The sequence below is a fragment of the Corvus moneduloides genome, chromosome 1, assembly GCF_009650955.1.
Source record: "Corvus moneduloides isolate bCorMon1 chromosome 1, bCorMon1.pri, whole genome shotgun sequence".
NCBI lineage: Eukaryota > Metazoa > Chordata > Aves > Passeriformes > Corvidae > Corvus > Corvus moneduloides.
In genome coordinates, this window is record NC_045476.1 from 47,329,827 (window position 1) to 47,356,165 (window position 26,339).

Below are 26,339 nucleotides of genomic sequence, written 5' to 3' on the forward strand. Positions count from 1 at the left end.
GGGGCAAGTACTGATCTCTTCACGCTCATGTCAGGACTCAAGGAAAATGGCATGAAGCTGAGTCAGGGAAGTTTAGGTTGGATACCAGGTAAAAGTTATTCACCCAGAGGGTGATTGGACACTGGAACAGGCTCCCCAGGGAAATGGTCACAGCACCGAGCCTGTCTGAGTTCAAGTAGCTTCTGGACAATGCTCTCAGGCACATGGTGGGATTCTTGGGGTGTCCTGTACAGGGCCAGGAGTTTGGCTTGATGATCCTGATCCCTTGGGTCCCTTCCAACACAGCTATTCTATGATTCTATGAAATGTCTAATTAGAGTCCTGCTATCTTTCTTCACACAGTAAGTCTGATGTTGGGCTTTTCTTCATGTGTCACATATGTTTCTCAAAGGTCACAATGCTAGGCCCTTTAGAAAGGATCAAGTATTCAGTGTGCAGAGGCTCCTGTCAGAGAGCAATGCAGGGCAGCAGGTCTGTAGTACATTCATTTTACTGACGACATTGGTTTTAGCCTAGAAAAAGCCAGCACTACTTCTGTGAGTATGGCAACACTGCTTTCTGTATTTAGGAAAACTGACTAGTTCTAAGTACCTCACTAGCACAGTCTTCTCCCCTCCTGCACACGAGTTAAACTCACCTCTTTGTACAAAGCCATCTGAAGCCCTAGGTCCACATAGAAACCTGCTTATGCCTTGAATGGGAGTCAGTAATTCACAGACAGCCTTCTGGTCATCAACACAATTAGAAATTTTGTCTCTAACCATATCATTAGCTAAAAGGACTTCTTTATTATTTTTAATAGGAGGAATGTTAAGGAACACATTTTTATCTGTATCACCAAAATGGGAAAAAGGGCAAATCTTACTTTCTTAATTTTCAGTCACTTCTAAATAGCTTCAAAAGTCAAGATTTGTAATTGGTTCAATGTGTAATAGCTCCATCACAAATTCTAGCTTCCCCTACACTTTACTCATTTCACGTCCATTTTCATGAAGTTTCTGCCTATAATGACAGTCTAGGAAGGATTTTAATGGTATCTGCTTTTCACATACTGGGAGCTGGTCAGGGAACACAGCATCCTGTTTCAAAGGCTAGACCTTGGGGCCACTCAGACCACCAGCCACATACACCTGTGGTGAAGATCTCTGTAATATTTGGATTAAAATATTTATTTAATTTAATAAATATTTATGTAATGCAAATACATTAACTATTTGCATTTAAAGAGCTTCAACCCAAACTGAGGGACAAACTCACTGCATTATAAGCTGGTGTTTAGCTGTCCTTCTCTTCTGCTACCAGGGTAACAATAACTCTCATTATCCTCCTACACCATGGCAGGGAGTGGGCACAGGGAATGGGAGAGTCAGAGCCATCAGCACCTGCCTGGGTGCCATGCTGATGACCCAACAGCTCTGCTGCACGAACAAGTCTCTCCTCAGCAAAGGCCAAATTCTCCTTGGCAGCAAAGGCCAAATTCTGCTCTGTTACTTCTATGAAGTGAAGAGAAGAGGAGGTGCACAGGCAGAAGAGAAACAGTCAGAAACATTAATCACAGACATAGTTATGACCCAAAGAGAGACAGTACCTCCACATTTAAATGCAACACAAGGGTAATGAAAAGATAAAAATCACACATACCCTTCCTCCAAAACACTCAACACCCTTCCCACCCAAAAAGATACAACAAACAGAAACAATGTCCCAAAACCAAAATGGAAGAAATCTTTGTTAATAGACACAGTCCCTGAATTTTTAAGATGTGGTCTTGCTGTAGTCATACCACCTCATCTGACTCCAAACCATGTACTTCATAGAGAGTGTCCAAGATATTTAGCTGCTTTTCCATGGCTGGTAAGTAAATGTTGAGGTCCCTCTGCATTCCTTTGTAAAATGTTTCTTCCTGAGGATCGCACTCATCTACAGACAGAGCTGCCACAAAATCTTCATATGTTGGAGCTGCCCTTAAAGCTAACTGGGAGAGGAAAAAAAGCTTTTAGATTTACAACACAGAACGGAAAAACGAAACCAACTAAAGCCATGAAAAGCTTCTAAGACTTCCCTCTTTGCACTTAGACCACAAAGCTTTAATTTAGTCACGCGTACATGCCTATGTTGAGAATTTTAACTAAAAGGGAGGCTAACTTCTTTCATGTTTGTTATTATTTTTGTTTAACACATCTTCAGAGATGCCTGACTTTTAGAAAGGGTCAGTGTATCATATTTTGTATAAATATATTGAGTTACATCAGAAATTAATTAAATACAAACCCCAAAAAAAGTATAGTTTGTTAGAGGAGCTCCCAACCCAGCATTACACACCATCACCAAATTCTCAGCATGCTCTTTAGAAAGCTCTCTCCAACATTTCTGCTTCTCTCAGTCAAAGCCATGATTGCCTGGAGAAGGTTTTCCTTTCTCCTTCTGTAATTTCAGGGATAATTTTCCAATGATAGACACAAGGGGGAGCTGCCAGACCGGATGAAAAATTTCCTCTAGCCAGTATATTCTGCTTCAACTCCTGCACACTCTGTGCTAAACCTCTCAATCATATTCAAAGAGAGATCAATCTTCAAAAAAGAAACCTCAAATCCTCATTTCTTCATTTAATAACCCTGCAAGACTGTGCTCAAAAGCACATAATTAAGAAATTGAGCATGCAAATGCAATCTGTCTGTTTCATCTCTAGAAAGCGGGCTCCACCCTAAAAGTCCAGTACTAAACATAGTGAAAACCACAATCCTCGCTTTGAAAATAAGGTCTGGCAAAGGAATCTACTCATTTTAATGCTTAGAATTTTAACACAATTTATTAACTACAACATAACATCGCACGAGCAAGACCCCCAGCTCTATCAGCAGCCAAGATAAATACTTACCGCAAAGACCCCGCGGACAACCCACCCATGGTGCTGCCGTAAGGTCTTTCCATAAGCATTGTCTTAAAGGAAAAAAAAAATTAAAAATCAAGAGAGAGATGTATGGCAGTTTTAAGTTTGCATCAGAAAGAGAACTCAGAGCTTAGAAATGACTATTCAAGGCATATTCTTGCCACTCAACAAAAATAATGGCTGTTTCTGAGTACCAAAGTTATGACTGAAAGGAGATGACAGATTTGGGATTTCTGCACTGGGGTCTCAGCTCTGCTGTCAAATCTCCTTCAACTCATCCACAGCAAGTAAGTGTTCTAACAGACAGGAAGGCAAATGTAAAGTCTAAGAAAATACTGTATGGAGTGAAACTCCAACAGTAAACCAAAGCTGCACTGGTGGTACAGATATGGAAGAGCTTTTCAGGGGAAGAAAGGGAATGAAAAAGCAGAAAAAGCCAGCAGCATAACTGCTGCAGACACAGAGCAATTCAAGGAGTAATTCAGTGCTGAAGCCTTCAGACTCAGAAGGTGAAATAAATGCCTTGACCTTCCATGGTGTTTAACACCCATATCTGGTAGCAGTGTATTTACAGTCTCACTTCCAAGAGCTGCTACATACTTCAGTGTAGTAGTTCTTTTTACTAATCCTATAAGGCAACTGCTTCACTGTGCATAAGAAGCTAAAAGAAAAAGCTTTAAAAAAAGCTGTTTTGAAGTCGGTTTAAAAGATTATTATAACATTAGACTGCATGCATATAGAGAGAGGGTCTTGCTCAGGAGTAACTAAGTCAAGTCTAAGGGAGGCTTGTACTTTGTTTTGTACTTGCTGTGGCCAATAGGCTGATAAAGCATCAGAAATCGTGTACTTGGAAAAAATCCTTCTCTGTAACAACCTCCCTTCTAATTGATGCAGGCAACTCACAGCCATATTGGCAAAGAGGTGATTTCTAAGAATGATGGCAAATCACACAGGGAATTAGAAAACTAACAAAACAGCAATTATTCATTTGGAAGCACTCCCACTGCAAACCAGTAGAAAAATTTGAATGAGTCAAAGCACTGGTTTCCCTAAGATGTGACTGTCTCCTCTGCCAAAAATATGTCAATTAAAGGAATCTTTATTTGCTAAAAAATCAACATTTACCAATTATCTAGTAACCCATCTCAAGGCAGCCATTTTAAACAGCTGCAGTTTTCAAAAATGTTACATCTTAGAGATCACTTTCATCATCAGTCACTGAAGAAAAGAAGACACAGGTTCTAAACAAGGAGGAAAGTAACCAAGTATGTAGATTTAGAAGCACATGAAGAATGAAGCAATTGACACTTACTCAGAGCTGTTTGGATATTCTTTTCCCCATTCTTCACTTCCGTCAAAAACCCTTTCAAGAATTTTAAGCCTCTGCCGGGATGAACCCATGAAATAAAAAGAAACCATGTTTATAAGAAAGTAACTCCAAGTGTAACAAAGCCCCCAAAGTTGCAATGCAACTCCAAAGTGCAGTAAAACTCAGAATTAAGGAGCCAATTTCAATCTGAACAAAATTGCAGTCACCTCCTCCAGCCTCTCTCCCAGTCCAAGGGAAAAACACTTTGCTAAACATTTCTGCTGCAGCTTGAAATCATCTGCTTGATGCCCTAGCCCAGTAGGATCCGTCAGCCATTCATTGTAACTTCACTCTTATGGGAAAAAGGCTTGCCTGTAATGGTTTTTTCAGGCCTTTTGGCAAAGCTGCAGTGATACAACCACAGACAGCACATCAGTGTTGAACCTGGCCAGTTTGGATTGATGTAGCCCGTGGAAAGCAACCAGTCTGCTCCATGTACATAAGCGTGCAGTGGTGAAAGGCCCCACATTGCACCAGCGGTTCACAGGGCAGGCAGATACACGAGGCCATTACCTTTTCAGCCACAGGAGAGCCTCTGTAGCAGAGTTTCTAACTTGTGCTACACCTGCATTCACTTCATGGAGCACGATCTTCTGAAGGGTATCAAACTCTTCTTTGTTGGTTATAAATTTCTGGTTTATTTTCTGGAAAGAATATAATAGGCAGAGCTTTAGGCTTTTAAGACCAAACATGGGCCTGTCCTATAAATACCACCCATTTACCAGGACTCTTCCCTGCTAAGAGATACTACAGATTCCCAAGGATGTCATACTCTCCCCATGGCACGGCTGCTCTGACATGCTGGGCATGCCGTCCCAGGGCACACTGCAGACACATCTGGCTAACACAACCAAAATAAAGCAGCTCAGTCAAAAATTTACATGGGACCTACCCTTTCTGTCCAAAATGCTTGAGGTTCACCTGACATCTTCCCCACTGGAGGAAAGGAGTTAACTCAAACTGCTCTTCAAGCAAAGTCCCATTTGCCCAGAGCTTCAACTACAAGCAAAATTACCTTCTGACCGCTGCAAACTCTCAATCACACTTAGCAGTGCTCAGCATGCCTATGGTTTTAATTTATTCCCAAGTTTCTATACACAACTCCTCACACAAACAAGAGAGACAATACATAAGGGGCAGACAAATAGATTTTTCTTCTACATTAAAGGAGTAGCTGTCACTCAACACTAAATATTCTATGTTTTAGTTTTTTAAATAGCATTCTTTTCTCTTGCTATTTTCAGTCTTCCAGTGGATACCTTCTATAAGGTAAGCAACCAAACAAATCTGATTGTATACAATGTTCCTTAGCATGCACTCAGAAGATATGTTTTGCTTTTTTTTTCCTTGAAAGAAAATGCTACAAAAAGTCTCGCTACAAATATATTTTGTCTCATAGCCAGTATTTCAAAGGTTCTTGAAGGTTCTTCAGAAGGTTCTTGAAGCTGGAAGAACTTCCAGAACAAGAACCAAGCCTGCATGGTCTGCCCCAGTCTGCTGAGAAACTGCTTCTTAAAGCATTAACTTCCTCCTACTTGGCTGAGCAAAGCGGTTTTTCCTTCACCCCTCCATTTGTTTTACAGCTTAAAGTCAACATTGCTAACATAACATCATGACTTATACAGCTCAGAATCAAAGTCATATTCATTAGGTGTAACAGATGTTTTTACTTGGCACTCAACCAAGCATTTTTTAAGTTTGGACACAACTGGATTTATTAAACACAGCACATACTGTCAGAACAGAATTAGGGGCATTTCAGTGCTTTAATCTGACAGATGGTAACATTATCAAATATTAAATAGCCTTCCAGTATTGACTCCTACCACAAAGATTCTTGAGCACTAGTGTCTAAAGAGAGTATTTTGTTTAAAAACCAAAAATTAGTGCTAGAAACAAGTTGTTACCTTGATGTTGCCTACAAAATCCATTTTAACTGGAGCAAAAACAGTTGGTCCCAGCTTGTCTAGGGAAAAATAAAAGGCCATATTTTAAAATTGTGTCTTTTTCCAGTTCTCATGTTTTAGTAAAAATTAATTTCATTTACTCATTTAACAATCCTTCTAAATGGCAGGAGAATACTAAGTGAATGACAAAATGTTTTTCTCTGGTGTAGAACCAGTTCACCCCGGTTGCTACAACTGTTAAAATACTCTGACCTACAGTTCAGAAGTCTTCAAAAGGCTGCATGCTCACAGAGACATCATATCTGCTAGATGCAGGGGTCCAGCTGGTGGGGGGCTGTGCTAGCTGGAGATCAAAGTCTTTGGAAACATCAAATAGAGAGTACAGCTGATGGTGTGCTGTCAGCTGTACTAGCCTGTAAGGCATCTATGCTGCTCTTTGGAGGGAGAGAAATTGCTGCTCCATACAGACGCCTACACTAGCAAACAGCTTATATGTGGGTCCCATCTAAATGAGAGTGATCCTCTTTAAAGCAAAGGGGTAAGAAACATATTCTGGTACTAGACAAACTGATTCTGCTGATACTGGTTCTACTATATCACTTAAGTGAAGAAACAAGTTTTCCAACCCAACTGCTCCAATTTTGCTTGCTGCTAGCAGCAGTCAGAAGAAGTCCGAAGAAAAGAAGCTGCTTACCCAGAACGGGCACAATTGCATAACACGACTCCAGGAACTCCTCTGTTGGTATGCCCTCCTCCTCCCGAAGTTCAATATCACTGAACCTGGTGTCCACGACAAGCAGAAAATATTGTTACCTCAACAATTCCTTTTGTGTAGCTTCTAAAAGCAAAATTAGATTTCCTGTCCAAGTCATTTGCATAGAGATAAAATTTATAGACATGAAACCATCAACATGGTTTTTGTTTCACTATGTTAAAATAACTGACTGCAGAGAACATATATTGGGTGGTGTGCAAGCAAGGCCTGCAATTACAAACAAGGAAAAATCTCCCACTTCACTCTGTACAGCTAATTTTACAAAAGTTATCTTCTTCCAATTACTGTGCTGTAGGCAGTCCTGTTAAATAATCTCAGTAAATACAGCTTTACAGACAGAAAAGTCTTAAAAATAAGTCAATTAAAGGCTTAACAAAGTTTCAATAATACTTTTAATTGAAAACTGTACTACCTATTGCTCATGACACTGAAGAAGGTAGGATAATCATTTTCATTTCTTTCTTCCTCACACAGAGTTAATCCACTTAAAGAATTTGTTTCCAACTGCAGCAACTTGTGGGCGCCACAACTTTCTACAGTTTGGAGCTTGTCCTCTCCATTGTCTTTAATGTCTAACATTTATAGGAAACAAAAGAAAAACAAAAAAAGAAAACAGTTAACCATACACATATTATTACTCCTTTTCATCAAGATGCCTTTCTGTTTGAAGGAAAGCACTTGGATATCTGGATAGTGCAAGTTTAAAAGCATCCCTGCCTGCACCGCTACTCCCACCGCAGGTTTGGTAGGTGCTCAGACCACATTTCAATCAGTCACCCCCCATTTATTTTAATCAGACAGACCAAGCACCATGCTGCAGTACAGGTGAGCCCACACAACCTCAGCAAGGACAGTCTTGTGAGAAAGAACACTACTGAAAAAGAGATTTGGTGCAGCAGGGAGCAGACTCATCTCCCTGACAGGAAGATGACTTCTCACATGCTTGTCACTTTCCCAGTATTGTTGAAGTGCCACAGTGCCTTTTCAGAAGGAAAGGAGTAATAGCAACATGTTTGCTTCTTGTGATAGGTAAGCAAACTGGCTGCTTAGATGGACACTTGTATGGTATCAAAGGCTGCTATGTTCTCCTTGATTTCTATGAATATCTTTAAAGTTTCCCAGAAAAATGTCCAGGTGCCTCTTCCCCACTGTGGCCTATTTTATTTCTTTTTGGGGCCAAGTACATCTGATTCACATACAGCACAAGGAAGACAAAGGACAGACAAAATCTTTCATATACATCCCATACATGGTAAGACCTTCTGACCTCATGGAGAACTTCAGAGAACAAGTCAAGAAGCAAAAATGATTCACAGCATCTGCATCATACAAGCCATAGCTACAGGACACCTGGCTGCCAGACTGTCAAACTAGCATCCAAGATTTCCCAGGGAACCTGTCTTTCCAGGAAAGGAATACTTTCAAGTGTCAGTGAGGATTAGAGAGAGACCTGAAGCAGAACTGAGCTTCTGGCTGAAAGGATCAAGCTGCAAGGAGCTCTCTTCCTCCAAGTGACAACTGAAAGCAGGCTTGAAGCAGTCCCTATTAGTTGCAAAACCACTGAACAAACCTGGTGCTGGGTGAAAAAAGAACCCCACATATCCAGACCAGCCATTCTCCTCAAGGCAGAATAAAAATAGCCTCAGACATCACTGACATTCACAAGCAAAGTGTCTCTGCCAAGAAATGATAAAGGTTTGAGTGATGTCACTGATCTGTCCTCTACCAAGCCATATAGGCTGGGGAGTAGAGAAACAGCCCAAGTCTGCAGTGACTCCACAGGAGTGCTATGCAAAAACCCTGGGTCCTCTGAAATTTCAAACTCAAACACTGTAAGCTCTAAATGACAGGGAAATTTGCTATGGGACTTAAGTGCTTAAGCACTTTTAAAGGCTGACTGCTGGTAATGAAGGGGAGAGGGAGGGAAAAGTATCTTTTTAAAGTATCTCTTTATAAAGAGACAGGGCAGAGCTCTTGGGGTCAGAGGGAGCACCCATCAGCGAAAAAAAGCCCATGGGCTGCCTGGGTCAGCCCAGTCTACATGGGTGGCCCAGCACATCCTAACTCCACCCCATACTGACAGCAAACCTCTGCAGCTCAAATGTGTGTACCCAACAGGGGGTAGCCTTTTCTCTTCTGGGCACAGGAACCACAGTAGCTAAACAACACCAACAACTTGACTAGAATTAGTATGATGTCCTTGCTTTAGTGCTGTTTTATTGAGATATTATGCTAAATGGTGACATGTGTGTGTTTCTCTGCAGGGACTTACCACACTACATAGTACCAACCACAAAAAGGGGAAAAATTCCAAAGGGAACCCATAAGGGCAAAATCACTACCATCATTAACTTGGGCTTAAAATCTTCTGCTGACTCACTGACTGCACATTTATGTTTTGGAATAACAGCCAGGCAGAGAAAGCCACTGTTCAAGGATAGCAAAGTCCATTCAACAGGATGAGCAAAAATCACATTACATGAATAGTTATCCAAATTAAGCTCAGTAGCCCTTAACAATATAACTACATGGGAGAGAATTTTATACTGAATTAGTTCAACAGTATTTTACTGAAGTCACATATAAATCAGTTTCCCTCTATTGCTAATGTAAAGGAAGAACTCAGATGCTTTCTAGGATACTCTTAGCTGCAGAAAAAGAGGTAATTTTCTGTAAACATTGTCAGAGCAATAGAGAGTGACTAAAAGTTCAAGCCCTCCCAGACAGGCACACAAAGCTTCCATGGCCCCTTCTGACACTGCAGCCCTACATACCAGCAGGGAATAACGTGTCTGCCCACAGTGCAAGGAGAGCCCAAGCTCTGCCAGGCTGCTTTGTTACACACGCCAATCTGCACCTGGAGGGCCAAAACAGAATCTTTGATTTCCTTCTCCATTCAGTCCCAAGTTAGCCATCCACAAAGGCAGCAGGAGTTATGCTGAGAAAACTTGCAAGGGGCACGTATCAGACTAAATGACTGATAATCCCTCTCCTGGGAATCAGGGATCAGCAGTCTCACAAGGAGCCTATACCTTCCCTAATTTACACCTATAGAAAAATCATCCTGGATAAAACACTGTACATATACTTACCTGCCAAATCCTCTGCTACATGATCTTCAACATAAACATCACCACTCCCCTCATTTGTTTCCAAGTTTAAACATTCCATACTTTTAATAACCGTTTGCTCTTGATGGTTAATTTCTGCTTTTACACAGCCATTTTCACAGGGGTTCAATTCCACCTGCCTGAAGAGAGGGAAAGAATAATAGTTAGTGCATAAAGCATTGCTTGGTAAGCTTCTTCCTGTGAACACACAAATAACACAAGAAAATGGTTGACAGAAGTTATAGGCTGTCACAGGCAAAATTACTTGTCTAAAATAATAACAAGAATGAGGCAGCTTTTTGCAGCAAAGAGGATTAAAGACTCAACCTCAGCTTGCAGAGTTCAAGTACATTTACAGTGATCTTTATTAAAAAGGTACATAACCAAAAAAATATTATAACAGATAAGAAAATCACAGGCAGGTATTGTAACTTGTAGAATATCCCCTCATTAGTACTTGAAAATATACATCCTTGCCACCTACTCCACGAATCAGTCTGCTCACCATCAGTGATTTTTATGAGCTTACGGAGTGGAATCTAAAATGCAGGAAGGAGCACTGAAGTGGGAGAGAGCTGGCTGGTGATTGAGCAGTAAGATACCAAGTGGACTGCAGAGAAAAATGACAGGGAAGGGCTGATATGGAAGAGACATGAAGTGGGGTGAGCCACATCCTTTTTGTTTCACCTGTTTCACCTGCTTCCAAGCAGGCAGCTCAGAGCAATACAATTCTGCCTGCATCCAGCAACAGTATAGAGTAACAATGAGGAAAGAACAGACACCACCAAATGCAGATTAGCAAGAGATTGACAGTAAAGACTTCTGTCATACCTTTCTGTTGAGGTGTGACTGGACAAGACAGAGTGCTTTACCTGAAAGATATGGATGGGGGAGAATATTCTTTAAAGCAAGAAGACCATCACACTTCTCAAACTTCACATTTTATTAAACACAAGTTGGAGTCAGCAAAAAACCCCTCACTAATTCTCTGACCTGGAGGCAGTATATAGACAAATGTGAAAATGATGCTACATTATTACACCATTACAATATTGTAAAGAAACAAAGAAATAGGAAAAGAAAGAAAATCAGATTTCTTTCGAAAGCTAGCTAGCAAGTGTCAAGTGAGACACCACACAGCATATGGAAAAGAAACAAAGCAGTGAGTTTCCTTCGCAATGTTTTCTTTACCGAATAAAAAAATATTGAAAAATCCAGAAGAAACATGAGGCTAGGTATCAGGTATGGTGAAGCAATCTCATTTCTCAGATGCAGTCATGCATCTACCTTCCAACATAGAGCTTAACTTCCCGTTTGCCAGAGATGCTCCAGTTTTGCATATGTAGTTATGGATCCAGGATTCAAGAAAGTGCCCTTGTCATTAAAAAGCTAAACTTGTCAGCTCCCACTGGCATATTAGCACATATCCAATAATGCTGTAGCTTAGCAGAGTAATAATTGCTGTGAGCTCCCAAAATGGACAAATTTGCTGTAGAGCTAAGGTGTTTTGAAACACCACTGTGTAACTTTCAGGCCCTGAAAGTTAATGTTTAATAACTTTCACCTGTCATTAAAGGTTAAGAGATGGTCACTACTTATTAAAAAAATGGCCTTACCTCACTTGCAAACCACAAGAAATAGCAGAGTATGTCCAGTGTAGGACCAGTAGCTATGATATGGGTAAAAAGGCACTACTTCTACAAATGCTACTTTTGACAAAAGGACCCTTTAGCATCCCTGCCAAGGCTGAGAAAAGAAGATACTGGCCATTACCTTGCTCGTTCTGAGAACTGCTAAATTTGGGGATCCAGGTGAGGTCTGATGCAACAACTCAGAAGTGAAGGCAGTATTTGCAATCTGCATACATTCTTCAAGAGTCTTCAGGAAAGTGTCACAGGTTGATTTCAACAGAGCTCCCATATCAATCTCACTCTGTGAGAAGAAATCAATTGGAAGAAATGGACTCACCACAGAAGATCAATTTGGAGCAACAAATGTTGCAAAGCCCAGAGCTGCTACAGTTGTGATTTCTGGTTAACATGAATTAAAATTCAGTGTGTCAGCTGCTCAGAGAACTGGCATCACACATTACTGTGGCTGTGTCCCCTTGCAGTATTACCACTGTTGTCAGACTCTCCGTACAACAAGCTTAGTATGCTTGTGTTTTGAAATCAATGCCTCTTAGTTACTTATCTTATTGGTGTTAGAACTGTATGAAATACTAAGCCTGGATGTATTCAACAACGGCATTCCAGGAAACACCACTGACAGGAGAAATGAAAAGTAAACAAATTAAATAGATGCAGAATGATCTGCAGATAATCATCTCCAAAAACCCCATGAACAAAAAATTACTGCACATTACAAAAACGCAGAATGAAGTATGACATTGCCGCTCTGCAAAATGAGTTATTGATGCTGAAACACTTTTAGCAATAAATCTTTGCAGTTAAATGCTAGTAAGGTCAGGGAAAGAGAGTCTTGCCTCAGATGCATGAAATATGAGCAGGATAAACACCACATTACAGGTCAACACCTGTGAGCTGCAAGTTCTAACAGTGCCTTTTAGTCATTCTAGAAGCCAGAAGCCTAGTCACATCAGGCTTCTGCACTGTCTTTTAATTCACCTTAAAAAGTTTATCAAATATCTTTACAGAGATGGCTTGGACATACAAATGATTAACCATCAGGTGTTTTGCCTGTTTGTTCTGCACCTGAGCATCCATCTCTCCAGTGGGAGGCATCCCAGCACTCCACACCAGCTTCTCTAGCAAGGGAAACACATCCCTCTTCACACATTTCTCTCTCAAAGCAAGGGGCAGATCACTGTCTTTAGGAAGTCCCTCTTAAATGAGGCTTCTTTGGTCGATCTGCAAGGTTTGAAACTTTAACTTAAGAGAGGCTAACCAAGCAGTTCTTTATATTAGTTTTGCTCTTTTTTTGTGGTCTGCATAATCTCTTGACCTTTTGAGGGTTTTGGATGTGTTTTGCTGAGCAGGATATTAATGACTCAGAGGCAGAAAAATGTACACTTCTTGCAAGTTATCTTTTTATAAAAGATCTGCTTTTTTGGATCCACTGTAAACACATGATCGCCTACAGAGGTGTTACTGTCTAGATCACAGATACCAGATCTCATCTCACTGCTTGCTAGCCCAACAAAGGGCAAGTTATTTGCAACAATACAGTAATACTTCATTTAAACAAGAACTGTTGTGTGAGCACTTTACTTCCCCCTCAAGTTCTCTGCAGAAGGAGGTTGCAACATTAAGTAGCTATAAGTGAATACTACATTGGCTACCCAGAAAAGTTCACCAGCTTAAGACTTTACAGATGTGGTCTACAGGAAAAATAGAGCTGTACCTCTGGTTCTGACACACCACAAATGCTGGCTTCCTTTGTTTTATGCACTTGCTGAACAAGGAGGTTACAGTACAGTCTAAGTTCAGACATTTTAGTCTTCAAGGCTTCTGTGTTTTCAGTGAACTCTGAAAGTGAAACAAAAGAAAAGTTAAATTTACTGTATCCAATGCAAGGCAAGTACACAACATTTGGTCTTAGCAGGCCTTTTAAACAGGACAAAAGCCCTACATATAATATTCTTTGTTTTCACAAAGTAGTTTAAGGTGCAAGCCATACCATTGTTTATACAGGGTTCTAGGTAGAAAACATTAGACATAAAACATGCATTCTGTCCAACAAGAAAGGGATTAATTTAATATAGATATCCCTGAATCACAGAATGCATAAGGTTGGAAGACACCTTTGGAGAGCAGCCTTCTCCCCTGTTTAAAGGAGGGTCAGCAAATTACTCAGGTCTAGTCAGGTTTTGAACAATGCCAACAATGGAGATTCCACAACCTCTCTGGGCAGGCTTTCAGTGCTCCCTCATCTTCACAACATAAACAAAAATTTTGTTTATGTTTCAATGGAGTGGTTTGTATTAAAAGTCATGCATATTTTCTCTTGTTCATTCACTGAGAAGACTGGCCTCATCTTTTTTATGCTCTCTCACTAGGTATTTCCTTTAATCATCTTAGCAGCCCTTTGTTGGACTCGCTCCAATATGTCCATATGTTTCTTGTACTGAGAAACAGAGCGCAGGACTGAGAAGACTAATCCAGATAAGACTAATGGTCAATCTGAGATTTTTCAGAAGTAATGTTTTGGATATTAGAGTCCCTGAATTATAAAATAAATTGTCTGTTAATAAGACTGATGTGGTTCAGCTCTGCAAATACATCAGTAGCTTCTCACCCTGTGTTACTGTATGTCTCTTTACAGATGTAACTTTGTGCTGCTTCTAAGCACTGCACATCAGATCCTCACTTGGTGAAGGACTCTACAGTAGCATCTTCTGCTCAGTTCTGCCTCAGTTTGAACCAGTAGATGCAAAGCCTGGTGATGACACACATAAGGCTAAGAGGAGAAGCAAATCCTCACCTCAGGGAAAGGAAGTGCTCGCCACCCCCTGCATTTGCTCAGGACATTAATAATTTGCTATTTTCCCATTTTCTGTATAGTCATTGTGCTGAGGTTACACAGGGTTAAGGCACAATGATCCGTGACTAATGCCACACTTGTAAGCAAGAGGGGCTTTCACTGGGGAGAAAGGGAGATTGCTGGTAAAAGCAAAGAACTGAATTCATTTTCATAGCCTGACCATGATCAGATTTAAGTTTCTGAATACTAATATATAGATTTGGAACCCAGTGCAAACCTTTTCTTAATTGCTGAGGCATTCTCAAAGTGCAGAAGACAGCCCAATTAGAACATGGAAGGAAAGGGTGTGAGGAACCCCAAAGCTTAAGAGACCCTGGTGTGAGAGGCTGGGTCGTCATATTTAGACAGTTGTAGAAGGTGGGGGTCTTACATTCTTGTACAGTCTGCATCACAGTGACCCCTAGCCAGGGCCTATTTACTCACTGTACTTACAGAAGCCATCAGCACATGGTTTTCAAATGACTTTTGTATAGTATATTTTAAGAAAAAGCCAAAGTTTTCAACTTTCTGTCCTGAGAATTAATACCTGAGATTTCTAGTTAATGTTCCCACATGGGAACATAAGCTTTTAGCAGCACCAGAGACCTGAAGCACAGGTTGGACATGGAAGTTGTGTGTACATGGGAAAGCATGGGGAAATACAAAGCAAAGAGTATGTGCCAGCAAAAGGGTGTTCTTGCCTTTTTCCTTCTGTGTCCTGCTGTCAGTCAGACAGGCTTTGGCAGTTCCTAGTGCAACCAGCCACTTTTGCCTTTCAACTGCATTTCTTGCCTTCAGATAGAAGTACTGCTCCCCTGGGATAATCAGGTCCATTCGTGTGTTATCTGCAGGATGAACTGAAAGAAACATAGACTTCAGACCAGCTCCCTGGCCCTTCCCAGCCCAAACAACCATCTCAACAGATGTGTTAGGTGGCAGGTCAAACAGTAATGAAAAAAGAATCTATGGTCCCAACTTCCCTCACTGCCATTTTATGACTTCTCTTCTGAGTTCAGAATGGGCAGGACACACATATGTACAGCTATGAAAGACAGTTTTGTGATCAGTATAATCTGAGAGTCTTTTTGGAAAGGGCATCCTCTTCTGGCAAGCCTCTCTTTCAGGCTTCCAGCCCTTAACTGAACCTCAAAAATGTGGCAATATAACTCAGCAGACCAAGTACTGAAGTTTATCATTCATCTTCCTAGCTTCATGTTTGTGCTTATGAGGAGTCATTTGAAGCTGTGCGATGTTCCACCACAGCTCATGAAAAACAGCGACCCACCTGCATGTAGAATACCCATGATATTAGAGGCTTGCAGCTCTCTCAACATTTTCAAAATACTATGAAAGAAAAACTGGCATATACATCAAGTTACTGCAGATACATACCAGAGAAATCAAGCTGCCAAATAGCTCATCACCTGAAATCTCATCTTGAATGCAACATTACTGGACAAACTTCATGCAGCTGAGTGTTACTGTATCTTAGTTACCTTGAATTTCACAAACAGCCATTTGGATGCTTCCCTTGCAACCCTTCCAGGCATCTTCCTGAGAGTCATAATAGGACAGGATGCCACCACAGAGAAGGAACCACCGAGGCTGCCAGCCTGAAAAACAAAACTGCATTTCTCAGTTATGCCTCTTCCTGCAATTCCATCACCTCTCTCACTTGGGACTTGCTGCAAATATGGCCCCAAAGATTCTCAGTCCCCCTGGAAAACTAAACTCTTTGACGAAGTAAGATTTTTGGACAGACTTGGATGTTGTGTACCATAACCCCTGCTTGCTGGCACCTACATGTCTGTTCTGCACACAGCTGGACACCACAGTGTGTGTCTTGAGGTGCCATATGTCATTTTCAGCAGTTTTGCTAACACAGCATCACTGACTCACTCTCTCTTCCAAAACCACCTTCTCAGTTCACCACCCCTCAACTCCTTCCATCACTCCTCAACCCACCTCTTCACTCTTCCCCAAAGCCACTGCTGCTGTTTTGCCTTACAAATCTTCCTCCCTGGGCTAGCCAGGTTATCTCGAAAAATAATGGGTAAGAATGTCCAAAAAATGAACAGGAGGGAACAGAGGCAGATCTGTTGATTTCTGAATGTTCTGAATACCATCTTTCAGTGAAGCAGCTTTCAGCAGCTCTTGAAACTCCTTGTGCTGCCCACATAAAACATAGTCTTGAGTTCCTGTACGTCTGGATACCTTCCCAGAGAATAACCCAAACACAAGGCTAGACCTACACCAGTAGTTCTGGGTACACTTTTGCCCACTCTGCTGCCCAACTTCAGAAGTAAAGTACCCTTTCTTGTTTTCTACTTTTGGAAGCACTACAGCAGTATGAAAAGATAAAACCAAACACGACCTGACAACCGCCATTTATGTCGAATTAAAAACTACAAGCTCATTAACTTAAGAAGAAATGAGGCAGCAACGTCACTGGAGGAAAGCAGCTTTCATTACTGAGCTGCAACAAGCTTCCCTGGCCAGGTCCAATGGATGGAGATTCTGACACTCCCACATTGAGCCAGCAAACCATCTCTGGAAAGAACACTTGGACAAGACCATGTGAGCCACATGGCTCCTAGATATTTTGGCAGAGGGTCCTCACTTCTGCTGTCCCATGCGCCAGGGCTCTGCCAACCAGCACTGTGCTGCAGGAGCCCAGGCTGGGCTTGGACTGACATCACATTGGAGGAATGACAGCTCCTTTCCAGCTAGGAACTGGTTCCTTAGGCTACTGCTGAAACCAAACACAACACAGTTTAAGGTTAGAAAGGCCTAAAGCCTCAGGCTAACAGCAGGAGTATGGTCTGGCTTGCCACCTTTTTTTTTTTCTTAAAAGCAATACCACTGCATTCAGTCCAACCCGGTTTATAGATTGCTGAACCTTGTGTGGTGGCTGGAAAACAAATTAAACATAAAGATTATTTCATACCCTTCCAGATTTCTTCCATTACTTCCTAGAAGAATATAAAAACATCAAAAATCAAAAGTATTCTCAACACTTCTCTACTTCATAGGAAGGGGGGGGAAAACGACAAGAATGAGAATTTAAAAAAAAAAAAAATCAGCAAGACTAGTTTTTATTTGTCTTGCCTCCCAAATAAAGAAATTATTCTAAAAGTCACTACTGATATGTGGGAATTCACAAAAAAAGGAAGTGATTGTTCAGCAGAGAGAAGCAGTTAATTGCTTCAGACACTCAATGGCACAGAACCAATTCTTTAAATAATGCACAGCGCCACAGTCAATACAAGCCTCTAATTCAGTCTGGAGATCCTGCTGCTGCGCATGAATCATTTCAGCCATGGTCCTACAGCTTACAACTGCAGCTGATGCCCAACCAAATTGTATCCCATCAATCAAAGGCTGTGCAATCAATTAGCCAGCATACAAATCACTCTGCCTCCATCACTTTGGAGGTAGGTTAAAAATATGTAACGAGTCAATATATTTTGCTGAGACTTTTATTTGGTTGGTTTTTTTGGTTCTGGGTCTTGGGTTTTTCTGTGGGGAACAGAACTATCTGTATTCCTTTGCAGAAGCCAACTCTTCTTTAATTATTACATATGTATTAAAAAGACTGTGATAGACAATTTTACCTACGACAACACATTTTCAGAACAGGATTGTTACACTAATAAACACACATTTTTGTAAAAGGAAAACAATTAAAAAAAATACAGCAAGGTTCTGTCAGAAGATGCACTAACCACCTGGTACTCACTGAGTCAGCAGCCATGGGAAGGTTATCCTAAACAACCAGCTAAAAATAGCATGTGGCTGACAAATCATGGCCACTGCTCAGGGACATAATCTTTAATTACAGGAGCTTCACTTTAAGTGAAGAATGGAGAGAAAAAAAACCCAAAACAAAAACCAAAGCAGCAAAAATAGATACTTAGGCACTTCCAAGAATACAAGTCTTGGGTTATTTTCCTCCCATAAATTGTCATTGGAATATTGTAATTTTTGGAACAGAGCATTCAGACTTCACCTGATATGGAAAGGTAAAGCTGAACCGTTTAAGGTCTTACTTGTGCCAGCATTAACACAACTTTGAAGAAGAATTTACAAAATCCATTTTTACTGGTGGTGCCCAGGCAGGAAAAAATACAGCTCGTACTTCCAACATCTCATTTTGGATTCACAGTACCATTAACAGTAAAAATTGACCTTGCTGGGAAAGATATGCATAAAAAACCCCCAATAAAATGTAAAGCATAATAAAAAGTGATCAGTAGCTTAAGGTCTGAGCCATAGAAGAGAGTGAAGATATACCAGACGACTTCACGGGCGCCGACCGGAGTAGATATCGCACTCCTGTGGGAAGCTTACAGTTAGTGCCTGCAGTACCTGGAAGATCTATACTGTCCACTACAAAAACAGATATTTAAGCAGTCTGTGCCTGCTAAGAATTTACTATTTCTCCAGAAGCTTCCACAGAAAGAAAGATCTGCCTACTTCCACCATTATACTTCAGGAGATCTGGAGGTAGCTATCACTGAGCAAACTTGACATTTCTTGATAACACAGTTGAAATTTGGACATAATTCAAACTTTAATGTTATACAACTCAGACTCCAGACAGCATTCCTTCCGAAGTGCTAAGCCTGAAGAAAAAACACCCGAACATTTGAAGACATGTAGATCATGTCAGACATCCACAAAGCCAAACCATCTGGGAGAATTACATACTCAAGAAGTCAAATTGATGACCTGGAAAACAAGCTGCAATTAAGAGATGCCAGTTCCAGCTGCATTTCTAAAATGCATAAAGGCCAGACACCCAGGTTTTTATTATTGCCTGCTTTCCATGAGAGTCATGTAACACTTTAAGCTTATTAATTTCTTGAGCTTCAGAACAAGTTTTTGTAAAACTTACGCAATAGATAGTCCTTGGACTTTTTGATCCTAATCCAGACTTTAACTGCAGATATGAGATAATTATGAACTTTCCACATGACAACATCTGTCTAATAGGAGGAGTTAAAGCCTCTATCACCTCCCCATTGCTTATTATAAGGGCATGATCCAAGACTTAGCTGCAGGTGGCAGAGCAGGACAGATCCCTGTTTTTCTGTGCAGGGTCACTAAAATGTCCCAGAGTGGGTGCCCTGACAGTCAGAGCCATCTCACAGTGAGAACAAGCAATATCCATCATATTTCGTTGCACCCTGAGCAAACGTAAACTGTGCCATGTGTTCACTGTCCCACCATCTACAGCTTTATCTCCCAAGGGCAAAAGCACCACATCGTCTGCCCAGCACTGTGTCAGCGACTGATAGCAGGACAAGAGCTGCTGAAAACTCAGCTCTAGCAGGGCAAAGACACTGTCAGTCAACCAGGCCTCTAGTCAGGAAAAGCAATTAGCAAGAAAGCACCTTACACAGATCAAACTTGAAACTTTTCCCCTTTTTTCTCATTCAAGAAAAAGAAGTAATACAGTTAAAAGGTTATCTTGACATAAGCATTTTGCACCCAAAACTGGTGCCTACTTTTTCTATACAGCCTCCTAAGGCTACCCAGTATTTTGGGAAGGGTAATCGCAGGTGCTGGAACACATTTTGCAGCCTTAATTCTATAGCAAAACAATCTGACAGGATAAAAATCCAGTGTGTATCCATGAGGGACAGCAGAAAGGCAGACAAGAGTGTGTGACAACCTATGCCTCTTCTCTGAGCTATTACCTGTCACCTAGAGAGCAGCTTCTGGAAAAACCCATATTGCAATTTTACTCTGATTATGTGCATGTTAACAGCAGGAATCAATATCAAAAGCTCCTAAAGGTAATGAAGTTCAAAGATTTAGGACCTTAACAACGATATCACTTTTTAAACCACTTGTTTGAGGGGCACTAGAGGTTCGAGTGAAGGAAGCAACAGCTGGAACTGGCTTTAACACAATGACTTTCTCCCAAACGATTTTTCTCACAGGGGTTCCATAAAGTCCACTTTTGTTTCAATCACAACTGTCAGGGCAATGTTAGCAGCACTGAAAAAGCATCCTGTCATCACAGGGCAACTGGGTTTGTTTGCAGACGATTTTATGGCAGTGACCAGCCAAGGCACAGAGAGCACAATGTACCAGCCGTCAGGCATTTTTGAAGGGGACACAGTGAAAGGATGAAGGGCAGAGAGGGGATCGTGGTGGAGGCAGAAGTTCAGTAATACAGGCCACTGCTCAGACACAGTAATTCAAGTCATACAAAGCTCCTGGGAGTTTTCCTCCTCTGTTTATACTTCCCAGCCCCAGCACACAAGCTGCTCCTCTCTCTGACCCCTGGGGTGGTTATCAGGCCAGACTAAGTCAACACAGTGAATTTATGTAAGCAGATACAGATACCACATGATGGTATCTCTTCACCATCAGTCTACCACACCTTTGGTTTCCCTCCTACCCAGTCATTCCTTGTCATCACTTACTCTTTTCAGTGCAGAGGGACTGAATGCAGAGGCACCGGTACTGCAGCATACCTGGCAGAGAATGCTGCACCATGAAGGCTCTGCAGCACTGCTCTAACACTTACAGAGGAGAAAGGGGACACCGATTTCCATTCCTGCAGCCTCATCAAACCTTTCTACTCTGAGCACATCACTCAATTCCAAAACAGCTGGACAAAAGCAAGATTGCTGCATGAAGAAATACAGAGGGAAAGGGAAGAAAACCATGAGAAAGAAGGTCAAATCACACAAAGACAATTAAGCAAAATCCGAAGAGAATTAACTAATCAGTCCCTGAAGTATCCTTCGTGAAAAGTCTCACCCAGCCAGAACTGGCTGAGACTCAGGCATTCATCTAAACCAACACCTGGTCTCTGGGAGCAGCTACAGCCAGTAAGAGAAGGCAGACCATTGCCCTGAAGGCAACAGAAACCTCAGCTGTCTAGGTCCACCTCCGCAAAAGCCAGACTTCTAATTTTATACAATCAGAACTTGGACTATACCCAGAGGCTAAAATGAAGGAGAAAATTATAAAAGGCTTTTTAGAACCAAATCTTTATCTAAGTGTGAAGTTTTCGATTAATTCCTCCATCTCTGGAAACAGAGGACCTTATATCCAGAGCTTGGTATCAGCTGGAAGTATATGTGTCTCTCATCCTAAAACATCAAATTTTTTAAACTCCCGAAACAAAGACTAACTCTAAGCAGTATCATGTGCATCCAGATCCAAGAACTAATGCTTTTTCACATTTTCTTGAGCTCTATCCCCAAATTTACTAAGGAATTCTGAATCATTAGAGACAAGAGTAATTTAAAGTTTTACGTGAAAGCTGAAATTTACTGCTTGGTGTTGGCTCTTGTATCACGGGATAAACTGAAAAGAATCCAAAGTACAACAATAAACTGAGAGGGGATGATTACATACAGGCAGATGGGGAGAGCTAACTGAAGTATGTGGCACGATGCAGCGTCACTGGTGATGGCATGAAGGTGAGTGTATCGTGCCTTGAGGAAGATTAATAACTTAGGGTTAGAATTACCCAGCACAAATAAGTGAATATTTAAATATCAGGAAAAGCTTAGCTTTGTAAAGGAAAGTGATCAAAGCCATTTCATGGGACATGCCACAAATACCAGGCAAGCCAGTGGAAGCAATCACCATTTTTCTTTCTAATGATGAAGCTGCCTTTGAACCCCAAAGCCAAGAGCTGATCCATACCATCTCTTCCAGAGTTAGCAGCAATCCTGCCTGTGGCCAGCAATCCCAAGTAGGCTGTGTGTCTACACGGAAGAGCTGAACTGAACTGAATTTCAGCAGAAAGAAAAGAATCAACTTGAAAGTGCCAAGCTCTCACATGCACCACTGAAGGGACTGATGGGATTCCCCAACTCCATGCTCTGTTTCCCAGAAATAGCTTACTCATTCTACAAACCTGATGAGAAAAAAATCACAGACGCCTTTTACAAGGCAAACTCCAAAGACTAAATCAATTTGTTTTATCAATCAGAAGGTATGCTGCTCAATAAAGAGCACATATTGCAGGTTGAGTTCAGTTGGAGAGTCCCACGGGAGGCAGTTTCCAAGCAGCAAAGAGCAGCCTTCACGTGCAGTTCAGCTCCGCTCCCTCCTTTCTCTATGCTGCAAGCAGCATTCCCCAGCTGGAGATCAGTCACGCTATGACACTGCAGCCAGGATCTGGCTTGGATGCTGCCCACACCAGAATGGTTTGTGCTCAGCCAGGACTGCAGGCAGTAGCAGCACAAAAGACCGAGGGGCTATAGGAAAGGCACACGGTGACACTTTCATCATCCCAACTGCTTACTACAGTAAGTGGTACTGAAACAATAGTTACACACCCATCCCCAGCCCCCACAACCATCACCAAACAAAGCTAACATCAGACAGAGACTTCTGGCAAAGGATGAAATCTAGGAATTTTTTAAGATCATGTTACATGCTTTGTCTGTAAGCTCAGCTGAGGCCAACTTACATGCCTGCATGATTGAAGTCACCCTGCTCTGGATTTTGAGGATTAATAATTTGAAGTTTGCGGATGCATTATATATTTGCCCAAGAGAAACAGTGCTGTCTCACTTTACACGACAATGATAATTCTGCTTGCAAAGTTCCCTGCTCCCTCAAGGTTTTAACCAATTTAGTGGGGGAAGCACAGACAAGAGCAATCAAAGGACACACACTGCAAACACAAGATCCCAATGGATTTTCATAGGCTGGAACTGTGTGCATGTCTATCTGATCCAGAGCTGGCATACTTCATGTGAACTCAAACAAAAGTAACACACTGAGAAATCACTATCTGGTGGCCACTGCATTAGGGGAAACAAAAACTCTAAAAATCTCAGTTTTCTAAACTCAGAGATTTCAAGGTGGCACCAGAAACCCTGCATATAGAAACCACAATGTGAATGCAGGATCAACACCAGAGGAAAACCCCTACCTCCAAGCAGAAACCAGGTAATACTGATTTATCCTAATCTATATAAAGCAAACAAATGCCTTTACTACGAACAAGATAACTTGTTTAAGCAGTAAAGCAAACTAATCTGTCTTTCAATTGGTGGCAATCATGCTGTACTTTCTTTGTCCTTTGCCCACAGAATGCCAAACTCATTTCCTATTGCTGAGACGTTCTTGCTGACAATAAATACATAATTTGCAACACAGATCTAGCTCCTAGCCCAAGAGCTGGGAGGAAATGGGTTGATGTGGACTTGACCTCTCATGGTGGCAATGACATAAGACACTACAAAATCAAAATTCCCAGAAAAGACTCAATCACCAACAAACTCCCATCAGCTCCTCTCTCACAGCAAGAATGAAAAGCAGTTCTTTTTAACAGTTTTACACTTGTTCTTTGTTGAATGTCCTATGTCTTCTCTGACTGTGAGGGGTCCTCCTCATTCTGAGGAAGAAAGGGCAAAAGTACCGGCAGAGCATGTGTACATCAGCACTGTGTTATTAGCACAGGCACCGACGTACAGAGGTGACGCACAAATTCCTTGTTTTTGCGGGCATCATTTACACTATACAGCACCTGATTCATCAACCTTGAGCAACAGGAAAAGCATATTGGGGGCAGAATACTGGCAGAAATACTGTTCTGGACGACCTGTTGAACCTTCTTACTTTCCTTAATCCCTGAAAGGATGCTTTCCTGTCTCTCACTCTCTGGCTCTTTGTTACTGCTACAACAAACACCACATTCCAGAATGAATATTCTTTTTTTTTTGCATCTCTGCATAAATTTATAACTTAATGGCTTCAGGGCAGGAAGTCTTCCTTTTATGACAAAAGAAAGCACTACTATGCACAGTTAGCTTGCAGAATAGCAAATTTATTGTTCTCAAACACACCACGGGCCTTCTAAACTCTAAGAAAAGGCACAGAGTAACCTTGACTACCACACTTACAAGAAGAGTCAGGTTTCAACAAAGAAATCAGAAAGATGCTTCAATCTTCCATCACAGATTTTCTGTTGACAGCAAAACCACTGATTTCAGCCAGTGCAAATCTTACATATGCAAGGAAAAGAGTTTCCTTCAGTCTGCATTCACTTAGACCGAGGTTTACAAAGTTATCTTTCTTCATGATGGGTCATTTGATTGGAAGTACTTATCAATGTGGCTAGCAAAAGAAAATTTAATTTTGATGAAAAGGGAATACTTCTTAGTCTTCATCTTACCATCAAAACAGAAGTCCAGCTCATCCTACCACAGGCACACTCAGGCATTAAAATGTCAAATGCCAGTCAGTTATCTACAATATGCATTGCTTCCCACAGACACACATTCCCAGGTCTCATGGCACACAACCAAGCACAAGGGTTCCAAAGACACCCCAGCATCTCAGCAATGCAAAGAAAATCATGTAAAACTTTAGATCATCTGAACCATAGGTGGTTTTAGTATGGGGAAAGGACTAAAATCACTGCTAGAGTTCTGCAATTCAAATGGAAAAGGCAAGCATAGCTACTCCTACTGCCACAGACTTTATAATTCAAGAGCATTCACAAATAATTAACAACAACAGCAAAAAAAATCCACGTCTATTCACTGAGACCTGACAAATTTTGATTCTCATCTCAGAACACCTATTGCCTAAAGGGGAAAAGTCACAGCAATCCTCCAGCACAGCAATAAATCCAGCTTCGTGCACCACTCCTGCCCCCTCCCATCCCTACCACAGGAATTCAACACTCGCTTGTGCTGCAGCTTTTTCTTTGTTTAATTTTGATTTCCTACATTTTCCCAGCTCACCAGAGGTGCAGCTGTTCCAGTCTCTCTGGAAAAAATTCAAGCAAGGCAGCAGCCCTTACACATACACTATGGAGCAACACTCGCACCTGGCAATGTCAAGGTGGTCGTGGTTACTTTTCTCTGACCTTCAAGTTTCTAAACTGTTCCAACAAACCACAGAGAGGTTTGCACCTGGCAAGACCCCGTCCACAACCCCAAATCACACGCCTCTGCCTCACCTGACTCGAAGGCGTCCGGCAGTGAACATCCCATAGGAACACGGGTGGTATCGGATCCTTCCCACCTCTGCAGTGCTTCCGACCCCACCACCTTTAACCTCTGCTGAGCAAACTCTGGCCACACACGGCTGCTTCCAATCTGCCATGAAAATCAAGCCTTCCGTGGCACGGGAACACCCCAAAAATTAAAATGTGGGCCTAGAGCTAGCAGGACAGCCCCCCTCCACTTCTTTTCTTGCCTTGCTATTTTTTTGCACGTCTTTTCATCGAATCCCCCAAATGGGACTGAATGGCAACACCCTTTCCTCCCAGCTTTGGGAATCCCTCGAATCCCCGGCTCGCCCCAGTAAAAGTTCCACGGGGGTGTGTGGAGAACGGGCAGGTTCGCTGTTCGAGCAGTGACCCAGAGCATCCAAACTACCCCAAACCCGAAGCCACGATCTCGGGGAGGGCGAGGAGCGCCCCGGACGGGCGCTGGCACCGGGATAAATGCCGGGCAGTGACAATAAGGCAGCGCCGGGGCTAGTCCCCTGCACGGCGAGGTCAAGAGGCAGCGCTGCCCACACCCAGCAAACACAGTGAACATATGCATGTATGTACTTGTATAAATACATATATGAGAAGATGACGGCGCCCGTCCCGCAGACGCTGAGCACTGGCAGGAACTCACCGCTCAGGTAGTTGGTCCACTTGTACAGCACCCCCTCCATGCCGGCCGGCCCCCGGCCCCATGCAGCGCGGCCGCCCCCCGGCGGGGTCACGCCGCCCGCCGCCGCCCGCGCTCCGCCGCGCCGCCGCCACACAGCGCCATCGCGGGGGGGCGCGCGCCCCGCCCGGCCCGCGCCGCGCCCGCCC

At 42.1% G+C, this 26,339-nt stretch overlaps 1 protein-coding gene across 1 annotated transcript; it reads right to left on the reverse strand.

Moving 5' to 3' along the window:
* Nucleotides 1-387: 387 nt before the first annotated feature.
* On the reverse strand, nucleotides 388-26,253 carry PLEKHA8 (pleckstrin homology domain containing A8). Its single transcript, XM_032108836.1, has 14 exons — nucleotides 26,155-26,253; nucleotides 16,030-16,146; nucleotides 15,235-15,390; nucleotides 13,415-13,539; nucleotides 11,825-11,983; nucleotides 10,883-10,923; nucleotides 10,034-10,191; nucleotides 7,354-7,513; nucleotides 6,861-6,946; nucleotides 6,167-6,225; nucleotides 4,773-4,903; nucleotides 4,203-4,273; nucleotides 2,879-2,940; nucleotides 388-1,975 (listed from the first exon to the last, which is right to left on the reverse strand). The coding sequence occupies exons 1-14, from the start codon at nucleotides 26,192-26,194 to the stop codon at nucleotides 1,778-1,780; spliced, it is 1,563 nt and encodes a 520-aa protein (XP_031964727.1). The 5' UTR covers nucleotides 26,195-26,253; the 3' UTR covers nucleotides 388-1,777.
* Between the last annotated feature and the right edge of the window lie 86 nt (nucleotides 26,254-26,339).

Excerpts from the sequence above, each read along its gene's own strand:
- PLEKHA8 (XM_032108836.1), bottom strand. The coding sequence starts at position 26,194 with ATGGAGGGGGTGCTGTACAAGTGGACCAACTACCTGAGCG. Across the intron at positions 15,391-16,029 it reads GGCTGTTTGTGAAATTCAAG|TTCATCCTGCAGATAACACA; the intron begins GTAACTAAGATA and ends TGTTTCTTTCAG. Across the intron at positions 1,976-2,878 it reads TTGTCCGCGGGGTCTTTGCG|TTAGCTTTAAGGGCAGCTCC; the intron begins GTAAGTATTTAT and ends TTCCTCTCCCAG.